The sequence below is a fragment of the Labrus mixtus genome, chromosome 10 (assembly GCF_963584025.1).
Source record: "Labrus mixtus chromosome 10, fLabMix1.1, whole genome shotgun sequence".
NCBI classification, from domain to species: domain Eukaryota; kingdom Metazoa; phylum Chordata; class Actinopteri; order Labriformes; family Labridae; genus Labrus; species Labrus mixtus.
The window spans coordinates 30,424,748-30,443,720 of NC_083621.1; the positions used below are offsets into that span (position 1 = coordinate 30,424,748).

Here is an 18,973-nt window from a genome sequence, read left to right on the forward strand (position 1 = left end):
ACACACACACACACACACACCACACACACACACACACACACACACACACACACACACACAACACACACACACACACACACACCACACACAACACACACACACACCACACACACCACACACACACACACACCACACACAACACACACACACAGACACACACACACACCACACACAGACACACACACACACCACACACACACACACACGTACACACACACACACACACACACACCACACACAACACACACACACACACACACCACACACCACACACAACACACACACACACACACACCACACACATACACACACACACACACACACACACACACACACAACACACACACACACACACCACACACCACACACAACACACACACACACACACACACACACACACACACACACACACACACACACCACACACAACACACACACACACACACCACACACAACACACACACACACCACACACACCACACACACACACACACACACACACACACCACACACAACACACACACACACACCACACACATACACACACACACTCGTTCTGTGTGTGAAATGCCATCACCCCAGAAGTAGGACAGAATGTATTCGTCCGGATCAGAGCGGAGGAGTGAAAATGTTCCAGGGACAAAAGTGATGAACTTTAAACTTCTGTTCTTTTGTGTCCAAACTGTGAGCGGACATTTCAAGTTCGGTCTGATTCGGACTTTACTTTTGACCATCAAATACTCGTGTTGACAACAGGGCTGTGGAACGATGAAAATGTTTAATCAAGATCAATCGCATGTTTGAAATTTTGCATTTCAAAATTAAAAAAGTGTAGGCTTTTATTTAGAATTTTTGTCCTTTCTTAAGCTGAGAGTACTTGCTGAGTGCTTTTATTTTGAAATAAAGTAAGGAGCTTCTGGTGGAACTGAGACTACAGGGAGACACTGAGGACGACTATCTACGGTGATCCTGAAGGGACCAAATAACTTATCCCATGTGCTCTTTTTGTAAAGCGAACCGGAGCTTTAATAATAATGACTGATTGATATCTTCTTCTCCCTGTATTAGACGTCATGATGACGGTGTGGATGTTCCAGTCAGATTTGACCTGCTGGAGTTTATATTTTATATTCTTGAGTCTACTAAGACGCTCTGATCGTCATCGTTCCTGACTTTGTGCCATGTGACCTGTCAGGTGACCTCGGGGTTATATATATGTGGAGGCGTGTCTCTGCTGCGTGCTGTTTGATATTTTTGTGTAAATCTTTCATGTCAACCTTCGACTGTTCGATGTTTTCCTGCACAGATTCGACCTGAGGATTTTCTTTCTTTGTGTGTTTTTTTAAATCTGCCTTTGCTTTACATCTTTTTTATCCTCCTTTCTTGATCAGCAGTTGATCCATATTCCTTCATTATGATCGTGAGAAAAGGTCGTCTTTGATGCTTTAACTGTAAACTCAAACGGCGTGTAGCGATGAAATCCTCCACTTGGAGAGAAAGTCTAACCTCCTTTAAAGAACAGAAACATCCTCCTCTGTCCCCGGCTTGTTTCCACACACAGTCTGACAGGCTTTCTGCCCCTCCTGCAGACCGAGTGACCCTGAATCTGTTTAGAGGCGTGAATAACGACCTCACAGCCGCGTTGTTTATCTTCTTTAGCACCTTTAAATCAGCCTCACAGGAAGCTTCAGACAGACATGCTGTTTCCTTCAGATTCATTCAAACAGGAAACAGAAAACCATCTCTGCGCCCCCGATCTAAACGCCACATATTGTAAGGTAACAGCGTGGTTAATGAATGGAGACAGAACGAAGGCTCCAGCTGATTCTCTTTTTCATTTGAATGTAATCATCGTTATGCAAACGAGTGCAATGTTTCATCTGACGGTGAGACGCAGCGTCCTGCTGGATGGTCACACGAGCTCTGAGAGGACATACACACACACACACACACACACACACACACACACACACACACTCCTTTATCCCCTCTGATTCACACCAACGATTGACTGAGACAAATCAGTAGCATGCTGCAATTAGCTTTTTTCCCCAAGGATGGTGAAGGGATGACCCTCCCTACTCTGTCTCTGATTGGCTCGTACGTACTGACTGAACATGTAAGAGGAGTCGTCGTCGTCACTATTTATAACAGAGGACATTTTATCTTCTGCTGGACGGGACACAAAAAACATTTTGGGGAAAAATTAAGAGTATGCCCACTTCTACAGGGACCACTACACACACACACACACACACACACACACACACACACACACACACACACACACACACACACACACACACACACACATTTAAACTTGGGGTCGACACCCCCACATTTTTTAAAAGTCTGACAGAATTTTTGACATTTTTGAAGATATATTTTGGATTCAAAAAATCATAAAAAATAAATAATTGAATCCTCAAACTGAACTCTTTCTAAACAACACGATGAAGATTTAAACTACTGACAGGAGCTGGTTTAAGAACTGCTCAGAGCTCTGTGTTACATTTATTCACATTATGAAATAATCTGTCAGTAATTATGGCGTGAGGACTCAGTGGCATCAGATAGCTGATCAGACGGATCAAGACGTAACACCGCTCACGTCTCTGATTGGAAACGTCATTCTTCAATTTGTATTTATTCAGAGAAGGTGACCTTTGACCCCACTCTAACTTAATTATTTAATTAACTTAATAATTTAGGCTTGCATGACGCCGCTGCAAACACACACACACACACACACACACACACACACACACACACACACACACACACACACACTGATCTTTTTTTCCTCTCCATGATATAAACATTCTTTACTGAGTATATTTTTTGACTCCTCGTCTTTGTAAACGAGGGCCGTGCTCTCCATGATTTCTGAGTTTAAATAAAGTTGTGATAATATTAAAAAGAACTGAGGCTTTAAAATAAATGTTTTTTCAAAATAAAGGGACGAAGGAGTCCATTAACAATTATCAAACACGTTAGCTCGTAAGTACTGACATGTTTCCAGTGTGTCCTTCAGACTGAAGCTCCAGCCTGAACTCAAACACGTTTAACGGGCTGAAAACAAATGACCACGAGACAGTGGGGCGACGCAGGGGAGCCGTCGTTTCAGGTTCTCAGAGCTGGAATAGGGGGCGTCATGGGAACGGATCTCTGAAGGCCGGGACGGAGACATGAGAGGCAAAGTGGGGGAGGGGGGGAGTTACTGAGAGACATCGGCACTGAGGGTGGATCCTGATGTAATAAGACGGAGTGCAGGAGTTTGTTGGTGAATTAGAATAATCGATTGTTTGTGTCTTCTTGTTCATTTATGATCTTTTATTTTTCTTGTTGTTGTTATTGTGTGTGTAAATATGTGTGTGTGTTTCTGTCTATGTTTACGTTTATTTTCTTGATACACTCTGTAAATTATTTTCCTTATTATAGTTTTCATGAGTAGAATTGAGTCTTTGGATGTGTTGACATAAATGAGACTCTCTTCATGAACAAATCAAATCAAATACTAATTATAAAAAAATACAAAGATTACAGAATATTTGTCTCGGATTTCTTGGCGTCTGGCGTCGCCTCGATGAGGTTTGAAGATTTTTATATCGTATCCGCGTTTTAACATAATCAAAAACAATAAATCAAACAATGTAATGTTTGGATCTTTTTGGCTTTATTTAATTTTTTTTATTTTGAGATTTCAGAAAGAGTTCAGCATCATTTTCATTTAGTTCGCCATCGTTCCCTTAACAACGACAGTGACGACTGAGAGAGGAACACTTCGACTTGAACTATTTCAAACTATAGATTGATGTCAGGCCCGCTCAGAGCGGCCCCCCCCCCCACCATGACGCTCGAACCCTGAGCTCATCAAAGCTCAAACGGAGAGAGAGAGAGAGAGAGAGAGAGAGAGAGAGAGAGAGAGAGAGAGAGAGAGAGCTCTTCATAACTCAGCGGGGCCATGTTGTGTTCCTTAAGGACGGAGGAGATTAAAAAAGAAGAGGACAGGAATGTGCTCAGAGAGGAGGGGGGGGCAGAGAGTATGCATGAATGAATGCATTAATTAAATTAATGAACGAATGAATCGCCTGTTTTGTTTTCTACGACCGCAGCCTGTTTGGTGGTGTTCCCAGCTCCCCGGAGCGAGCGCCACCTCATTAAAGCGCTCCTCACGTCCCCGTCGAGTCGTCAGCGGGCTCACACACACACACACACACACACACACACACACACACACGACAGAAAGTCGCCTCATGTCAGAGGACACAAACATGACAGACCTGTTAACGGAGCTTTTTCCTCGTCTGCAGGCTGAGCAGCGAATCAAAGCGCAGCAGATTCTCAGGAGAGTGAGCAGCATGTAAACGTGGAGCAGCGTCAGCATGAACACTGATTGTTGGACACACTGAAGGGCCTCAGGTGACGCCATGATGGATGTTATTAAAACCAGCTTTCATTTCCCACCTCAGCGTCCTGATGCACGCCATGCTAATCAGCCGAGCCCGCCGGGCGCCATCGATCTGCCCTCTCAACCTGCGCCTCAAACAGTCACATCAACTCTCCGTCAGAGGAGGAGCACGGCTGTAGTTCTTACCGGAGGAGTGGCCTCGGTTGGTGGCATCGTGGTCGCTGTCTCCCTGCTCGCTGTCGCCGTGGCCGCTGTCTTTGGAGCTGACCAGGTCGGCCTCCTGGAACGCCGAGCTGAGACGAGACGGAGAGGACGTTAGATCAGAGGAGTGGTGTTTCCAGGGAGATGGTTTCTAAAAAACATGTAGGGGGTTCTGGTCTTACCTGTTGACGCGTCGCGGCCGCTCCACCAGGTAGCTGAGCTCGGCTCGCTGGTGTTTGGTCTGAAAGAGAAGGAGGCGCCATCAGAAAGGAAACACATGTATATGTCAGCTGTCCATCACACGTGTCACTTATGGTCAGTGTGATGAAAGGGGAGGGGGGGGCGGTCTTTTCTCTACAAGGGGGGGGGGGAGGAGTCTTTACAGATATGTTGCCAAGGTGCAGGATGAAGGAACAGCAGAGTCGCACGTCTCTGTCGTAGTCAGCAACACTGTGAGCAGTATGCTTAATGTGAACGCACCCCTCCCCCCGGGACTGTCTCACACTCACACACACAGACACACACACACACATACACACACATACACACACACACACACACACACACATACACACACACACACACACACACACACACATACACACACACACACACACACACACACACACACATAGACACACACACACACACACACACACACACACACATAGACACACACACGCACACACACACATATACACACACATACACACACACACACACACACACACACACACACATAGACACACACACACACACACATAGACACACACACGCACACACACACATATACACACACATACACACACACACACACACACACACACACACACACACACACAGCAACCAGCAGCCTCTGAGCCACCGTACATCATCGCTCTTCCTTTTCTACATTACTTTGATTTTTTTTACATGTCAAAGCGGAACATAAACATGCACTATACCCCCCCCCCCCCCCCCCCCCCCCCCCGAGGAGCTGCAGGGAACATGTCACCCCGTCTCATCACTGTGTTTACTGTAATCCCCCCCCCCTCCAATCCTCTCCTGCAGCATTTTGTCATCGCCCTGCATGACTCTGAGCCAGGAGGGGGGGAGTTAGGGACGGAGATGGCTCCTCTGAGCTGGGGGGGGGTTAGGGACGGAGATGGCTCCTCTGAGCTGGGGGGGGGTTAGGGATGGAGATGGCTCCTCTGAGCTGGGGGGGGTTAGGGATGGAGATGGCTCCTGTATGAATGTGGGACCGGATCTGAGGGGGGGATCCTGAGTTTGACCAGGATTCAGACATGCTGAGGGGCTCTGAATGGAGGGGGGGGGTTACACTGTAGGCACAGAGCGACTCTTACCTCATTGGATAAAATGCTGCCGTTTGATATGATGTCAGGCTGCTGGTCAGTGTACCCTGTGACTACGGCCCCGCTGCACGGGTTGTGCTCCGTGTCTGAGCTCCGTGACGGACTACACGGCTTTAGGAACATGAGGTCGGTTTTGGCGGACTCTGGAGTCAGACATACCTGGTAACAATAGTTCTGGTTTTGGTGGTGTGAGCCGAAGCTGCCTGACTCCTCCACGGGGACCTGAGCGGTCCCGGCCCCGCTGACGTTACCCGCGCTCTGAACCAGCATGATGTCCGACTTGCTGAGTTTCTTCTTGCGGGCGCGGCCCCCCCTCGAGCAGCAGGTGGTGCAGCCCAGGCAGCAGTCGCTGGTCAGACACGTGTAAATGTTCAGCTTCTTGTCCTTTTGGCAGCGCACGGCCAGCACGATCATGACCAGCAGGAAGATGAAGGAGACAGAGCCCAGGGCAATGATCAGGATCAGGGTCAGGTCCAGGGTGCCCTCTTTGGTCTTGGCGGCGCCCCCCCTTTCCCCGTTGCCCCGGCCCTCCGCCACACTGTCCACCAGCACCACCATGACGCTGGCGCTCGAGGACAGAGGCGGCTGGCCGTGGTCTCTGACCTCGATCAGCAGGTCGTACAGCTGGTGGGGGTCTCGCTTCACCGAAACCCGCCGGGCGGTCCGCAGCTCGCCGGTCCTCCAGTCCATGCGGAACATCCCGTTCTCGTTGCCCCTCTGGATGCTGTAGGATAGACGGGCGTTCTCGCCGTCATCCCCGTCCATGGCCACTATGCGGGTCACCAGGTAGCCCGGCTCGGCCGACCGAGGGAGGGGCTCCTTTGCTGTGCCGTTCTTCCCCAGAGGGGCCAGAACCAGGGGGGCGTTGTCGTTCTGGTCCACGATGATGACTTTGACCGTGGCGTTGGAGGACAGCTCGGGGGTGCCGGCGTCTTTGGCCTGCACCATGAAGGTGAAGTCTTTGAGCTGCTCGTAGTCAAAGGAGCGCAGCGCGTACAGGTAGCCCGTCTCCTCGTTGATGGACACATAGGTCTTCACTGACATGCCCTGGATTTCAGTCTCCAAGATGGAGTAGGTGATCAGAGAGTTCTGACCCACGTCTGGATCCAGGGCCGTCACCGCGTGGATGTACGCCCCTGGCACGTTGTTCTCAGTCACATACACGTCATAGATGGGCTGCGTGAATGTGGGCGCGTTGTCGTTCTCATCTGACACCTGGACCCGGATGGACTTACTGGTGGCTAGAGAGGGTGTGCCTTTATCCCGCGCGACCACCGTGACAGAGTAGGAGTCCGCCTGCTCCCGGTTCAACGGGCCGTCCGTCACGATGGTGAAATAGTTCCTAAAGGAGGATTTTAATTTAAAAGGAACGTCTCCGAGGATTTCCACGTGAATCTGTCCGTTCTCCTCCGCGTCCCGGTCCGTCACACTGAGCAGCGCGATCACGGTCCCCGGTGCCGCCTTCTCGCTCACGGACTCGGTGACGGTGCTGAAGGTGATCTCGGGCGCGTTGTCGTTCAAGTCGCTGACTTTAACGAGCACTTTGCAGTGCGCGGGGACGGCGTTCGGACCCATATCTTTGGCCTGGATGAAGATCTGGTACAAGCTGCTCTCCTCGAAGTCCACCTCCCCGCGCACCTCGACGCGCCCGGTGCGCGGGTCGATGCTGAACAGATCCTTGACACGGCTGGAGATGTGGTTGCTGAAAGAGTAAACTATTTCTCCGTTTAATCCCTCGTCCATGTCGGTGGCGTTCAGCTGGATGACCAGCGTTCCCACCGGCGCGTTCTCAGACAGATTCACCGTGTACACCGGCTGCTCGAACACTGGCACGTTGTCGTTAGAGTCCAGCACTTTCACCACAAGCAGCGCGGTGCCGGTCCGTGGAGGCTGACCTCCGTCCACCGCGGTCAACACGTACCTGTGCGCCGCCTGCTGCTCCCGGTCCAGCGGCTTCTCCAGAACGAGCTCCGCGAACTTGTTCCCGTCGCTCTGGGTCTGAACATCCAGGTAGAAGTAGTTATTCGTGGTGATGTCGTACGTGCGTAAAGCGTTCGAGCCCACGTCCGGGTCGAACGCGCTCTCCAGAGGGAAGCGGGTCCCCGGAGTGGCGCTCTCGGAGATCTCCACCGTGATGTCAGTCTCCGGGAAGCTGGGCGGGTTGTCGTTAATGTCCACCACCTCGATCTCCACGCGGAACAGCTCCAGCGGGTCCTCCAGGAACACCTCCATGTTGAGCTGGCAGCTCGCGCTCTGCTTACAGATCAGCTCCCGGTCGATCTTTTCATTAACGAACAGGACTCCATTCTCAAGATTTACCTCCAGGTACGGTGTCCGGGAGTTGGGCACCACCTGGAAGCGGCGCGAGGCCAGTTTGGTAAGGTCCAATCCCAGGTCCTCGGCGATATTCCCCACCAAGGTGCCGTGGTCCGCCTCCTCCGGCACAGAGTAACGAATCTGAGAGAGCACTCCATCCGCGATGCACAGCGAGAGCAAAAGCACAATCATCGCCGGAAAAACAAGAGCACTTGGGTAAAAAAAAAATATGATATTAAAATTATTATCCCCTGTTCACGCACAAAATGTCAATTTCCATCACCCATTTAAGTCGGCAGGCAAGTCTCCAAAATGCGTAAAAGTCTCCAAAAACGTGTAAGGCATCCGGGGAAGTCTGTCCCATTAAAAAATAAACATTTTGGTATTTTAAAGGGATTTAAAATCAGCTGAAGGTTTTTTTTTCCCCTCTTTTAGCTCCGCTGTGTGCTCAGACGCGTCCGAGAGAAGCTGCTGCGCACATTCCTGTGAAGCGCAGCGCTGCCGGAGTGATGGAAGCAGCCCGGAGAAGAGTTGGAAAAACACAAATCATAATCCATAGAGGAGAAAGAAGAGCTGCATGTCGTGTGTGAGCTGCTCCTGGGCTCACATTCACTGATCTCCTGCTAGTTTAACGGCTCGGTGTCCTCCCGGCGCCCGTCTTCTTCTCTGCGCTCTCCTCCTCTCCACTCCACACTGACGCTCCAAACTCAACTGTTTGCTTTTTTCCCGCATCGCGCCTCCCCCTCGCAGCCCCCGCGGCTGTAAATCACGTTGAGAGCTCTCTCCTGATTGGACGGCTGTGTTGCCTGTCACTGTCCGCTCGGCCCCTGCCTCTCTCAACGCCTCTCGGTGTCTCTCGGCCTCCCTCTCTGAGCCCGGACGCACCAGGAAAGAGAGAGAGAGAGAGAGAGAGAGAGAGAGAGAGAGCGAGAGAGAGAGAGAGGGATGGACAGTAATGACTTTAACCCCTCAGCTGCCGAATCCCGACCACACTCCCCAACTGTTAAAGGCATCATATAATGAACACATGTGTGATTAAAGTGAGGAGGTGGGTGCTGGGGGTAAGGGGGGGTCTTGTTGACTCGGTGCCGGGCCTATGTGGGCTTCGGGACCGGCTGGGCGAACCGGGTTAATGCATGCAAATGTTGTGATATGTATGCAGGAATCATCCGCCATTCACACGCTGCTCTTAAGGCTGTGCGCTATAATTACAGCCAGCAGAAGTAACGTTATTAACTCTCCTGCAGACTCACACACTCACACACAGAGGCAGGGACAGCAACACATCCGCGGAGCGAACACGACCCCTAGCGGCAGAAACGAAAACCAGAGTCTGATTTACATCAACGACCATTAAATATTCGGTCTGTAAAATGATGTTTAAGATAATTTAATAAATATTCCGGTGACCGTGGAGGGACAAAGGTGGAGCTTGAAGATGGAAACTTACACCCATTATTGTTTAAGAAATAAATTAGATGTGATTCTCAAAAGGGCCACAGACTACACCTCCACACCTGCAGCTGTTCTCTGTGCTTCTCTAAAAACAAGACAACATGCAGCATGTATTTTCCTTTTATTCATCGATATAAGAGGACAAAAACATGTTTGCAAAGTGATGAAAACAACTCAACAAATATCTGTATTACTACATATTTATATGTTTTGTGGACATTATGACCGGGACAGGTTAGAAAGCAGTTTGATTGTTTAACACATTTAAAAGACAGACAACAAAGTTAAAAATGAAAACAAATTAAAGTTTGATTTAATGCCATTAAAGCCAAAACAATTAGCCAAAACATGACGATTAAATCTGGTGTTTATGAAGCCAAAGTGTCCAAAAGGTTAAAGTGCGTTTAATGTCGTCTGTTTCAGTAGTGAAGCGCAGAATATAATAAAGAAATAAAAGAAAATATAACCGATGCAGCCGTAAAGTTTCTAAAGGCATCATGGTGTTCTCTACTTACTGTTTTATGCAGATCTGGTGCATTGTGGGTAATGTGTGCTTCTCTATTCACACGTGTTTGTTTTTGTTGTTTTTTATTTATTTATTTTTCTGCAGAGTGAGATGTGACGCACTGACTGAAAGAAAGTATGTTGAAGGTCCTGACATGGCGGTGCACTCTGCAACAAAAAAAGGCTTGTACCATTTGAAAAAGGAGGGGGGGGGGGGCAACAAACAATATGTAGCCTCTGAGTTACTGTAGCTTTAAATAAAATGTGGTTTGATTGATATCATTTAGGATGGAGCGTGTTCCTGTTCACCTCCACCGCTGCAGTCGGACCCTCCAGAAAGCCCCCCCCCCCCCCCCCCCATCCCCCCTCATGGGCGGCCTGTTCGCTCTGCAGCTTTTGGCTGAATGACACGGTCCTCGCCCAAACATTAAGACTTGTAGCGCTGTGTGTCTGTTCTGATAATCATATGGATTCATAAAACATTAAAAATGTTAACATTTAAAATGTGCATCCAAGTCTTAAGATTTGTGTTTAATGATAAATGTCTGCGGAAGCCCGTAGCGGACATAAAGCCATACATTTTGTTTCACATTTTGTTTTCCCGTGATATCGAGAACATTTGTTTTGTTTTCTTGAGATCTCAACTTATTTCTCCCGTCTTGTCGGGGTAACGATATCGGTTTTCTCGTGATAATGAAGTAATTTCTCGAGATCTCTGGAAATCTGAAATGACCTCGTTATCATGAGGAAACCTGCGTTGTTATCCCGGGATAACAAGCTTAACCCATAATCTAGGTCTCTTGAAAATGTTTCTTAATATCACAGGAGGACAAATAAAAGTATTGATGCATTTAGAGGTTCTCTTAAGAGCTGCACTTTCATCTCTTTTATCCACTTTTTTTTATTGATTTCATTTTTTTAAAGATTAATTTACAGCAGAGTAGACGTGTGTGTTTCAATGATTTTCTTCTTAGAAATGAACTAAACATTTATCGCCCTCTGAAGAGTGTTATGACCAACATGTGACAGAAAGATAAAGCAGCACTCACAGATGGCGTTCACTTCTTTCCCTCCTTTAATCGTCTCCTCCTCCGGGTTTGTTTCAGTGAACTGACTCAGGAGATGTGTGTCTTTGGAGTGAGATCAGCTGAGAGGAGGAGAGCAGATCAAGTGCTCCCCCTAGTGAAGGGCTGCAGAACTACACCTTCACACAGGGTGGTCTCATCTGCCCGCCGTGACTCTGAGTGCTGTGATGGAGGTCAGGGTGCATGTCGACCAACATGCATGAGCTGCACTGAATGACAACACACACACACACACACACACACACACACGATCCACTCTGTCTGCAAACTGTCAGAGCTGCACGCCAGGCCAGTGGAGGAGAAACATGAATCGACTCAGAAAAGAGATTTTCTAAATCAGGTCCCATCAAGTCAGTGGTGCACTCAGACATGCATGAGTGTCTGCTCAGATAGCCAGAGTGTGTGTGTGTGTGTGTGTGTGTGTGTGTGTGTGTGTGTGTGTGTGTGTGTGTGTGTGTGTGTCAGGAGGGTGTGTGCTAATGCAAACGATAATCCAGACTGAGAGCTGATACAGAAACCATATTCAAAGTCATGAACAATAACTGATTTAACTACACAAATAAGATTATAGTTCACCTCTCCCCATGCACATCACTTCACAGCTCACACATACACACACACACACACGCACACACACACACACACACACACACACACACACACACTCAGCAAACAGCCCTCTTATGCTGATCTACACGGTCAGTAAATTATTCTTGAGGTCTTCTCGGGCTAAATTTACAGCGCACACACCAGTAATGGTGGTCTTTCAGTGGGTAAAAATAATGTCTGTCTCACACATTAAAAGTTCCCCGCACAATGGAGCGGGCAAATAGAAGAAGAAAGAAAAACAGTGAAGCGTATAAAAAAAGAGGCCCTGAAGCGATCCCACCCATCAGATAATTAGAGCAGGAGGAACAGCTTGTAATCATCAAGTGTTGTGGAGCTGCAGGGAGCAGAGAGCGTCTGAAAGCAGCTCTGCGTCTCCACTGTTAGCTTAACGAGCACGCCATCAATTAACACACAAGTGGAGTCACCGCTGGGGGGTCACGCGACAGGTAGGTCCAAGTTTCAGGGAGGACAAACAACACTCAGAGACATCTTAAAAAGGAAGAGATTCAGTCTGATAGAAAACAGACTCAAACACACAAACTGAAGCCTCAGACCCACAAACATCTGACCAGTTTGTAAAAACCTGAATCAAGACCAACAGTCTGCCTCGAGTCGGACTCTACTCAGGACCTCAGACAAAATGAATAATATTTATAATACTAATAGATTTCATTTATAGAGCGCCTTCCAAGGGACTCAAGACTGAGACAGGGAGCAGAGGATGGAGAGAGGTAAGGGGGGTCGTGGTCTTTGGAGAACAGACGGTGTTCAGAGATCCTGGATGTCTGGGGGGCGGGGGGCCCATCTGGAGTGGACAGCGTCCAAGGACTGGAGGTTTGGGGAGGTGGTGTGTGGGTGAAGGAGGTCTGAGAGGAGGTCTCAAATGTTCACTTTTAATTCTCTGTCGTCTTGTGTAGCATCACGGTCCTAGAGGGACAAGATTTAATCCCACTGTGTGTTTGAATATGGTTGTAATAAAGAGAACTTGAGACTTGCGGTACGGAGGGGTGAGGGTGTGGAGATTTCACGTGGTCATGCGATGACTTGTGAAGGACTGAAAACAAGGCTATTGTTATGATTTGGTCTCATTTAGTTTTGTATTTCAGCGTTTAGGTTTCCATGTTTTAATTTCTCCTGTCCATCCTAGTGTTGTTTGTTTCCCTCATGTGTTTTTGTATTAATGTTCCCTGGTGTGTATTTCCCTTGTGTGTTTTTGTATTAATGTTCCCTGGTGTGTATTTCCTAGATTAGTCTTCAGTGTTTCCTGTGTTATTTTGTATCCTGGTGTCCCTCTATGTTCTAGTCTGTATTATTGTTACATTCTTGAGTTCTCTGTGTATCTTAGTGTTTCTTGATTTATGTTGTAGTTCTTGTCTCCAGTGTTTCTTGTCTTGTGTTTATTCCTTCCTCTGTGTGTTTCCCTCCAGTGTTGATTGCCCTCATTGTCTTCACCTGTGTCGTTAGTCTCACCTGTGTCTGATTACCCCATGTGTCTATATAGTCTCTGTGTTTCTTCCCTTCTGTGTCAGTTCATTGTCGTATGTTGGTCCTTGTCAGATGTAAGTTTTGCTCATGTGATTCCTTGTGGCTCCCTTTGTTACCTTTTGGTTTTTGATGAGTAGTAAATCTTGTTTTTGACTTGTTGTTTAAATAAATATTTTTAGTTGTTCTGGGTCTTCCTCCCTTGTTTTCCCACAATTGTGACAGCTTTGACCCCTGGGCGACTTGGTTTTGACTAGAAAGGGGTGTGGTTGATTTTTTTTAAAGACTTTTATAACATCATGCTGGAATGAGAGTTTTTTTTACTGACACCAGAATCAGATAAATAAGATCATAAGCTGCTCTAGAGGTTTCACAATTTACCACATGGAAGGTGAACACAAGGATTTTCCGCTGGTTATTTCACCATGATGGATCAGACAAAAAACAAACCAAATTTTGGATAGATCGTCTTAAAACTTCCTATCGATCCCTTTAATTTTCCTCTAGCACCACCTACAGTTTTAAAAATGTGATTAAGCTCGAACTGAGAAAACAACAAAACTAACGTCTGCTCTGCTAACGCGCTTGTTGTCAGGTGTTACTCTTATTGTGTGCTAACAGGCTAAGCTAAGACTTTGTACCCACTAAACATCACCATGCTAACAAAGTCATTACAATCATAATGGTGTGCTAATGCTAGCATTTAGCTTAGCATAGCTGTAGAGTTGTTATGTAGCAGCTGGAAGTCAGTGACTATCATTGAAGCCAGTTGAAATAGTGGACTGTACCTTTAAGACGTTTTGTGTCGCTAAGTACACTCTGTGTGCGACGTCACTAGACGACGCCTTGTTTTTGTCCTTGATGTCAGTTTGATCGTTGATTCTGCCATGGACGGTCTCTCAGAGAGAGAGACAGGCACAATGATAATAATCCTGAATGAGAGTAATGGTGAGAGTGAGTCCCGGCTGGATTGGACTGGAACATAAATAGAACGGTTGGCTGAAAGGCTCCGTCTCCGGGGTCGGACACACAAACTCATTGGGATTCAAAGGGTGTGATTTAAGTTTGCTGCATCGTTATTTAGAGGAGGGGACGAGAGCGAGGAGAGAGGAGGAGAGATGGGACAAGTGGGAGTCTGATGAAGATCTGTGAAATCAGTCACATTAACAGAACACTTGGTTTTAAGTTGGTCTTGATTTCTGCAAAGTCTTTGATTTTTTTCCCCCATCAATACAAAAACCAAAGTCATGACAAATAATCATCACTTACCTTAAAAACAAGCTGTCATCTCCTTTTGACTGTTTGTGTCAGTCAGTCTAGGAGGTTATGGATCTTTTTCTGTGATCGTTACGAGCCTTAAATGTCTCATTTATTTTAAAAACTGCATTTCCTGGGGTGCAGATGGCCTAGCGGTTAGGAGGCTACCCCATGTAGGAGGCTACAGTCCTCCAAGCGGGCGGCCCTGGTTTGAGTCCAGCCTGTAGCTCCTTTTCCCCACTCTCTCCCGTTTCCTGCTCCCTCCACTATCCTATCAAATGAGGACAAACAGCACGAAAACAAAGCTTTAGAAAAAAATAAAAATAAAAATTGCGATGCCTGTTGTAACATGTGGAGGTGTTTCCACTGTGAGCGGACTGGGACAAATAATCAAAGACAAACATGGATTGTCTGAACAAGTTGTTTGTCTCCTGACATCACTACCAAGACATTAATTCTCTGCTTTTTCTCTCTTCTGGCGGCTCTTGGCTCACGTCGCCTGTTTTTCAGTAAAGAGATATGACGTCATGATTTTTAAACTCCTCAAATAAAAAAAATCCTGATACTTAAGAGAATCGACTTAGTATCTATTTCATTTATCATGCTGTTTAAGTTCCGTCTGTACAAAGAGAGAGCAGCACTGACACATTCATCAGCAACACAACCTCTGATTGGCTGAAAGACTCAACACAAGAGATCTGAGATCCTTTACGCCCCAAATAAGGGGGCTCCACACTCAACCCAAGACACAATGTTTTTTTCTACAAAACTCTGTTTAGCTTTTAGATCATTTCAGTTCAGTAAATATTCCTGAGCTGTGAATCCAAACGTGTTCCCTGACCTTTAATCGTTGTCCATGTTGCTTTGAGACAATAAACGACCAGGAGACAGTCAATGACCGGCTAACAGAGAAGAGAGCACAGTGCAGGTTGGCAGCTGTTGGTGGTCTGGTTTTGGTATATCGGGCATCTTTCAAATGCTGTTGAATGTTTTTTACAGCCTTCAACCTGTGCACAATAATAAAAAAAAAATATTTTCTCTGTGTGGTTACGGTTCTGAATCCACCTGCCAATAAATGTGTTTTAATGGCAGTTCTTTATTTACCATCAGGCCAAATGTAGCGTGCATACAAAGAAAATCAGGCTGTGATCAAAATTTATTTCTAAAAGTGTGTCTTAGAATTTACCCCCCTTATTGAATGTTTTATTTCTTCTCGTTATAATTTGACTTTTCTTTAGAACGTGTTCCTTTTTCCATCTCTGACATTCAAAAAGAGGTTTTCACTCCTCAGATGGAGTAGGTTCTTCAGTCTTTCTGTGTCCTCTCGCTTCATGTCGGAGCCTTTCTTTCCGTCTCTGTGCTCCATTTGTCCTCTGACACAGTTGTAAAGTGGCTTCACTTGCTCCAGTTCTTTCAGGGCGAGAGGGGAGGGTGGAAATTGTCTCTCTTAATTGAGTTACCTTGCATATCTATTCCCTATTCCCACCCGATCTGATCGCCCTCTCTCTCGCTTCGTCACATTTTCATTTGGCCAACAGATTTGGAGGTGAAGCTGCCTTCTGTTCTCCTCATTTTCACTTGGAGCTCGCCTCATAGACCATCCTCCCGTTTCCATCAACGAGACCTCGTAATGCTCACTCCACAAGGTCAGAATGGAGGACTCTGTCACGTCCTCCAGCAGCACCCGACAACACCTCGTCGACTTCCTTGGAGCGACCCCTACTTGTATCCAAAAAAAGCTGGACCCCCCCACTCAGGACTCACATGATAACAAGACGCTGACTAGACTCTTTTCCTCTGTCGCCCCCCGGTGGTGGAATGAACTTCCAAACTCCATGTGATCTGCAGAGTCCCTCTGCACCTTTAAGAAAAAGCTAAAGACCCAGCTCTTTCATGAATACCTACTAACTTAATGATGATGGTCTCCATATTATTGATGATGATGATGGTAATGACGATGGTTTTTGTTTGATAACGACGACTTATAAGATGGTTTCTATACTGATTAGAGCTCTCAAGAACTGCCGTCAATGTTGTGCTTTGCCTCTGGTCACTTCCTGTCAGCACCTGTGTGTCCAATCAGACTCAAAGCTGATCGTTTGCTCTTACTGACATTGTTCCCTTTTTTCTAGATCCTTGCTTGTGTTGTACTTACTCTCTGATGTACGTCGCTTTGGATAAAAGCGTCTGCTAAGTGAATTGTAGAATAAAAAGTGATCTGTCGTTCAAGTTTGTGTTCATGAATTCAGGTTTTATGTGGAAAGACTGCCTGAGATCTTTGGCACCCCACATAGGGGATTGGGAACCAATAAATAACAACGTTCTTCAGTAGGTAATGTCTCTCGAGCAGACAGCTGCTACGAAGAACAGAAACATTTGTAAAGTGTAAGGGACATTTGATGATTTCCACATTAAAGGTTTCAGATGGTTGGTTTCTGTTAGAACTTAATGATATTTATCTCCATGTTTTAACATCATCCTCTCAGACTGAAGTTCACTATGAAAACTCACAGATGACATCAAAGATCACATTAGAAGCACTTTAAAGGATTAAATCAATCCAGACGCTGATGGCCTAGCGTTTAAGTCACGCCTAACGTACGGAGGTCATAGTCCTCTAAGCGAATGGCCCGGGTTCAAGTCTGATCTGCAGCTCCTGAATTCTCACTCTATCCTCTGTCCAATCTAAAGAGAGGAAAATCCCCCAAAATACACCTTTTATAAATTAATGTTATAAAGTGGAAAACTGAAGCTTCTCTCAGAACGCCGATGGACTCAGGTCATGGGGACTTGGTGTCAGGTCATAAGGACTTGGTGTCAGGTCATGGGGAATTGGGAATGGACTCAGGTCCTGGGGACTTGGTGTCAGTTCATGGGGACTTGGTCTCAGGTCATGGAGAAAGGACTCAGGTCGTGGGGACGGGGAATGGACTCAGGTCATGGGGACTTGGTCTCCGGTCATGGGGACTTGGTGTCAGGTCATGAGGACATGGTCTCGAGTCAAGGGGATTTTGACTCAGGTAATGGGGAATGGACTTAGGTCATGAGTACTTGGACTCAAGTCATGGGGACTCTCATTAAAAATACTTTATCAATCCCTGAGGAAAACCTCGACTGATTTTTCTTTAGTGACTCGACTCGGGGTCGAGGTTTTGGTGACTCTACTACAAAACAGGTGAACACAGTCTTAAATGTTGTGCTGTTTAAAACCCTGAACAGAGATATCATGGCTGCCCTTGTTTGTGTCAGACGGACCAAAGAAATAAAAATGTAATATTTATATTCTCTCGTCTTTGGCCCTGAGGCTGGCGTCCACATTCCCCAGCTGCTTACCCTTAACGGTGAGAAAAATCAAGCCATAATCGTGGTGTCCTTGATGAGGAGAGAAGGCTGGAGGTGAATTCTCCTTCCAGCTTTCATCGTAATGATCAGCAGCAGCAGTTTGTTAGTATCCAGTGATTCAGCGTCTGATCAAAGAGGAGGCGAGGCGAGCTGAGAGCGGGTCAGACCGATCAATAAGCACTCGTTAGTAAGAGCACAAAGGGAAACTGAGATCTGAATGATGCTTCTGAAAATGTTCCTCCTCCTCCTTCTTATTCTTCTGTCTCCATCCTCTCTCCCTCCTGCTGCTCGTCTCCCTCCCGTCTTTACATCGCCATCATCATCTCACTCCAATCCTAACCTAATTACCAACACGCTTAACATTTATCTTAATTACCCCCACATAACCCCCCCCCCTTACCCCCTCTGACTTAATTAACGTAATCAATAATTAATTTAAATATCACTTTTTAAATTAATTATTGTTGCATTGCGGCTAATTAGCTGTGCTAATTAACGGAGTGTGTCTGTATCCCCTCTGTGTATGTCACTTATCAAATCCATAAAGTGTTGGAGTCATTGTTTACAGGCGAGTCCTCGTTATCAGCTCGCACCAACTCTCCCCGAGACGCTCCACGTCCTCTTTCTGTCTGTTTGTTTGTTTTGGTGGAAACATGCATGCGCTCTGTTGCTAAGCGGCACATCCATTAGGAGCTTTAATCGTCTTTAACGTCTTCTTTTCCTTCTCTAACTTTCTTTATATTGTTCAGGAAACGCAGCTCAGTCTGGAAATCCTGAAGGATTCTTCTCATGTGTCTGTATCGCTCCATTGTTCTTTTCATTATCCCTCTGTCCTCTCTGTCTCTACCTGAGTATTTGTTTCCTGTGTTTTGACATTTACCGGGTCTGAGTGAGCTTTATCATTTGGTGTTCCACCTACAGCACAGTAAACAACGAGACGGTCTGATGTCAAGAGAAGA

At 46.6% G+C, this 18,973-nt stretch overlaps 1 protein-coding gene across 3 annotated transcripts in view; it reads right to left on the reverse strand.

The window, feature by feature from the left end:
* pcdh10b (protocadherin 10b) overlaps positions 1 to 9,064 on the reverse strand; it is a 26,026-nt gene extending 16,962 nt beyond the window's left edge. Inside the window, exons 1-3 of one of the 3 annotated variants that reach the window (XM_061049084.1) lie at positions 6,124 to 9,064; positions 4,795 to 4,853; positions 4,598 to 4,704 (exon numbers count right to left, since the gene is read on the reverse strand). In XM_061049084.1, coding sequence (XP_060905067.1) covers positions 4,598 to 4,704; positions 4,795 to 4,853; positions 6,124 to 8,472 — 2,515 coding nt within the window. In that variant the 5' untranslated portion in view covers positions 8,473 to 9,064. Of the gene's footprint in view, positions 1 to 4,597; positions 4,705 to 4,794; positions 4,854 to 5,955 lie in introns of all 3 variants that reach the window. The other 2 variants (XM_061049083.1, XM_061049085.1) reach the window with 2 other exon arrangements.
* Positions 9,065 to 18,973: the final 9,909 nt, after the last annotated feature.